Here is a 4,258-nt window from a genome sequence, read left to right on the forward strand (position 1 = left end):
GAGAGATGGCTCAGTGGTTAAGAACACTGGTTGTTTTTGCAGAAGACCTGGGTTCGAATCCCAGCACCCACATCACAGCTAACCACATCTGTAACTCCAGTCCCAGGGGATCCAACAGCCTCTTCTAACATCCTCTGCGGGCATTGTACGACACAGGCGCACTTACCTACATGCAGGCAATACACGCATTACACATAAAATAAAAAAATAAATAAAATTTAAAAAAAGCCTTAAGCAGCACAATGGGGTTGGAAGAAAGCCCTTCCACAAGCAATTTGGTTGTTAAATGAAAATCCCAATGCCAGAGGTGGATTGCCCCCTATAAGCTGTTGGCCTGAGGGACCCTAGAGGTTCCCAAAACAATAAAGGCCACTGCCAATAATGTTGGTTGTACACCAGAAGTGGACAGAAAAACCCTACTGCTGAAGACACTCCACAATGTGAGCTCAAGAGAGGGAGAACTCAAGCTTGGACTAAGCTGGAAACTCTCTGCTACTGGATGGGTGGCTTTCATGGTGTCAGAAGGCACAATCCAGATGGCTGAGGGAGAATTGTCCCCTATAATTCTGCTCAACAATGGACCCTGCATGTTGTACTATCAAAACACCAAATAAGATGTTCCTGCTAATGCAATAGTGGAGTATCTAGTGTATGTACAACCAGCAAATTTTCAACTGGATATAATGCCCACTCCTAGGGGTAGAACACACATCTAGTACTGCAAACCAGGCCAACCTCCTGTGGCAGGAGAGAATATAGGACCCAGTGGGAAGCCACTGCAATTGTTTTGTTATATGGATGTGATATACCTGCTAAAATACCATCCAAGCATTTGTGTTTACACTCATAGGTTAAGTTATTATAGCAGCCACTGTATAGATGTTTTTGCTTCTTGCTGTTTGTGTTTTTATAGTAGATGGAATCCCACTGAATGGGCCCATGGAAAGCAGATGCTGCAGAGATCTGAAAGTTCAGTCTCTCCCTTGCCACAATGGGAGAAAGATTCATCCCACGCCTACCACCCCCTCCAAAGCTCAGGGACTTTTGCAGACAAGGTTGAAGGGGGGCAGTTTAAGAGCCAGAGGAAGGGGTGAAGTGTTAACTGGAAGTGTCCTCCAACCACTATGCCGGCAAGCTATAGTCACACCTCCTTCCCACAATCATCAAGGAGTAGAGGGGAGTCAATTACCCCTCCCACCCAATCAGTTGACCTTAGCTGCATGTGGGGGAGGGGCTAAGGATATATAAGCCAAGAAAGACATGAGGCACCTCTCTCACCATTTTGTGTGGCTGTTGGGAAGTCACAGGATCTATGAGTGTGGACTTTCCGGCACAGCCATTAATAGGGGAGGGGGGCATCCACTCTTCTGTAAATAAACCCCCAGCCTATGCTCTGTTAGCAAGCCCAAGAAACTAGTTAGGATTTAAAATATATATAACTTCAGGGGCTGGGGAGATGGCTCAATGGTTTAAAGTGTTTGCTGTTCCTGCAGAGGACCCAAGTTCTCGGCACTCATATCAGGCAGCTTGAGGAGAGCCAACATCTCTGCCCACCTCCACTGCACCCAGCAGGGACCAACATTCACATGCACATACCTACACATAGACATATACACATAATTTAAAAAGTAAATCTTTAGCTGGGCATGGTAGCACATGCCTTTAATCCCAGCACTTGGGAGGCAGAGGTAGATGGATCTCTGTGAGTTCAAGGCCAGCCTGGTCTACATGGTGAGTTCCAGGACAGCTGGGGCTACAGGGAGACCCTGCCTCAAAAAAAAAAAAAAACTTTAAAAATATATATAACTTCAAATTATAATTAGGTGCTGAAATCATTCCCTTTTAAACCTTTCACATTTAGACAATCACTTCCTAGCTTTTAAACTTTTTTATTCTAGTGACCTTAACTTTTGCAATCCTTTCTCAATATCAAAACTTACAGTTTGTTCTCTTTTAATTCTTTCACTGCCCACTATCCCTTCAGTTCACTCCCTAAGTAAATCTAGATCTATAATCCTAATAACTAGCTGGGCACAGTGCCAAGTGCCTTTAATCCCAAACTCTTGGGAGGCACAAGAGGTGAGTATGAGGCCAGGGCTACAAAGCAAGACTGTGTCTCAAAAACAAAACAACAAAAGAAAACAACTCTTAATAATTTCCTTATACACATCTTCAAGTCTGTTGCATTCTTTTTACCAAATGTCTTACAAACTCTAACCTTGGTTAAACTTAACACATTGCTTATCCCACAAGTGTCCTAACTGGTCTTATTTCCATGGTTACATGAGGCAGACATTCCTAGTTGCCTAGTCAATAATCACTTATCCCCGACATGGTCTGTTCCCCAAATCACCCACAGGTATTAGAATGTATGATTATTAAATAAAATAACATCTTTTGAAAGAACTGTCATTAGGAGAGTAAAATTTGTTAACTTTTTACAGTCCTTTCAAAAGTTTTTATTGTCACTTGATAAAGTATACTGAGTAAAGAGCATATTATTTTATTATACATCAAATTAGTAATAGTGAGTTGTGTAAAATCAGATTCCACTTATCGCCTGCTCAATAGAAACTTTTAAAAATGTTCCTCCCTAAGGAATTCATCTAGATTGATAAATTTACTTTGTTTCAAATATATGTATTCCAAGAAACAACTTTTCCCTATCCAGTTCTCCATCCAAATCAATCTTTCACATCATTTACCATTCATTCTCTCTCCCACTCCCTGTTCCAATCAACCACCAATCTATTACTGATCTCTTCACATTTGTCTATTTTGGACATTTTCAATAAATAGAGCATATATCATATAGTCTCTAGTGTGGCTTCTTCCACTTAGCATCTGCTTAGTTTTGTTTTGTTGAGATACGTCTCTCATGATTCAAGCCAGCCTCCAACTTGGTATATAGTCAAGGATGACCTTGACCACCTGATCCTCTTGCCTCTACTTCACAAGTGTTGGATTTCAGGGAATGTACCACCGACCCAGTCATACGTAGCATCATTTTAAGAATCATTTATGTGGTACCATGTTCCACTAAAGCATTCCTTTCTACCACATAATATTCTTTTGTGTGGATATGCCATATTCATGCCCTTGGATATCTATCTTGCAAGGTTCAACAGCTGACAGATAGTTTGAGTACTTGGGGTGGGAGAAAAAGACTCACAGCTAACTTTTGTTTAGCCTAAATAGCACAGAAGAGTATTTCTCAAACCCAATCTAGTTTATACAAAATATTATTTCCCGAGCTGCATTCAGCAAAAAGATTATACCACCAGCTCCTTATAAAATGATTGCCTTGTCCCAGACTTAGGAGGTAGAAAATTGGGAGTTCAATATCAGTCTGATCTACATAGCAAGATCCTGTCTCAAAAAGAAGTAAAAGCAGTAAAAATAAAGTAGCTGTGAGTAATTAGAAGAGCCTTGCAAGGAAAAATAATGCAAGCAATCATTAGCAGGTGCACGCTAAGAATGCCCGCACACCTTGGTGGATATGAGAGGCCCTATGAGCTACATTTTTGTCTTTGAAAATGACAACTCAGAAAGGGTCCTTAATTAAAGTTTACTTCTACTGCAGCTTTAAAATAACTAAGCTGGTATAAAATAACATGAAGAAATACAGTCTGAATTTTTAAAAAACCCATGAATCAAAACTAAGCATTCCTTAATGTCACCATTTCCATTTACTTGAATAAATGTGGTGGTAATGTGTACTGTACCTTCCTCAGGCATTCATATTCCTCACGAAGTTCCCCGGGCTTGCTTAATTTGACCGGTGCCCTGAATATAAACTCTGGAGAAAAAAGAAAAGAAAATATATATTTTTTAAATAGGGTTTTGTAAGAAGGAACCAAGACAGTGTCCTATTGTTTCCCCCACACTACAAATCTCATAAAAAATTGTGGTCACCCTAATGTGAATATTCGCTCATTCATTTAACAAATACTTATTAAAAGTTATAAATCAGGGCTGTTCTAAGCACTGGAAAACGCATGAACAGATACAGTCCTTGTGCCATGGAATTATACAGTCCTGCAGAGGAAACAGGCGATAAGCAAACAAGTGTGAATATGCACTAAGTAGAGGTAGCAAATGCTATGGCAAGAAAATAAACTCAGGGTGGAAGGAAAAGGCTATTTTAGACAGAGTGGTTAGACAAGGTTTAGACAGCCTTTAGAAGAGGGCTCAATGGTAAAGTAACATGTCAAAAGACCACAAAGAAAACTGGACTTAAAGCTCATGTGATATATAT

At 40.3% G+C, this 4,258-nt stretch overlaps 1 protein-coding gene across 1 annotated transcript in view; it reads right to left on the reverse strand.

Moving 5' to 3' along the window:
- Positions 1-4,258, reverse strand: part of Rnf169 (ring finger protein 169) — a 77,634-nt gene that overhangs the window by 47,928 nt on the left and 25,448 nt on the right. Inside the window, 1 exon segment of the mRNA XM_029568856.1 lies at positions 3,726-3,799. Within this exon segment, the coding sequence (XP_029424716.1) occupies positions 3,726-3,799 (74 nt within the window).

Source organism: Nannospalax galili, unplaced genomic scaffold, assembly GCF_000622305.1.
Source record: "Nannospalax galili isolate Female #2095 unplaced genomic scaffold, S.galili_v1.0 scaffold278, whole genome shotgun sequence".
Classification (NCBI taxonomy): Eukaryota; Metazoa; Chordata; class Mammalia; order Rodentia; family Spalacidae; genus Nannospalax; species Nannospalax galili.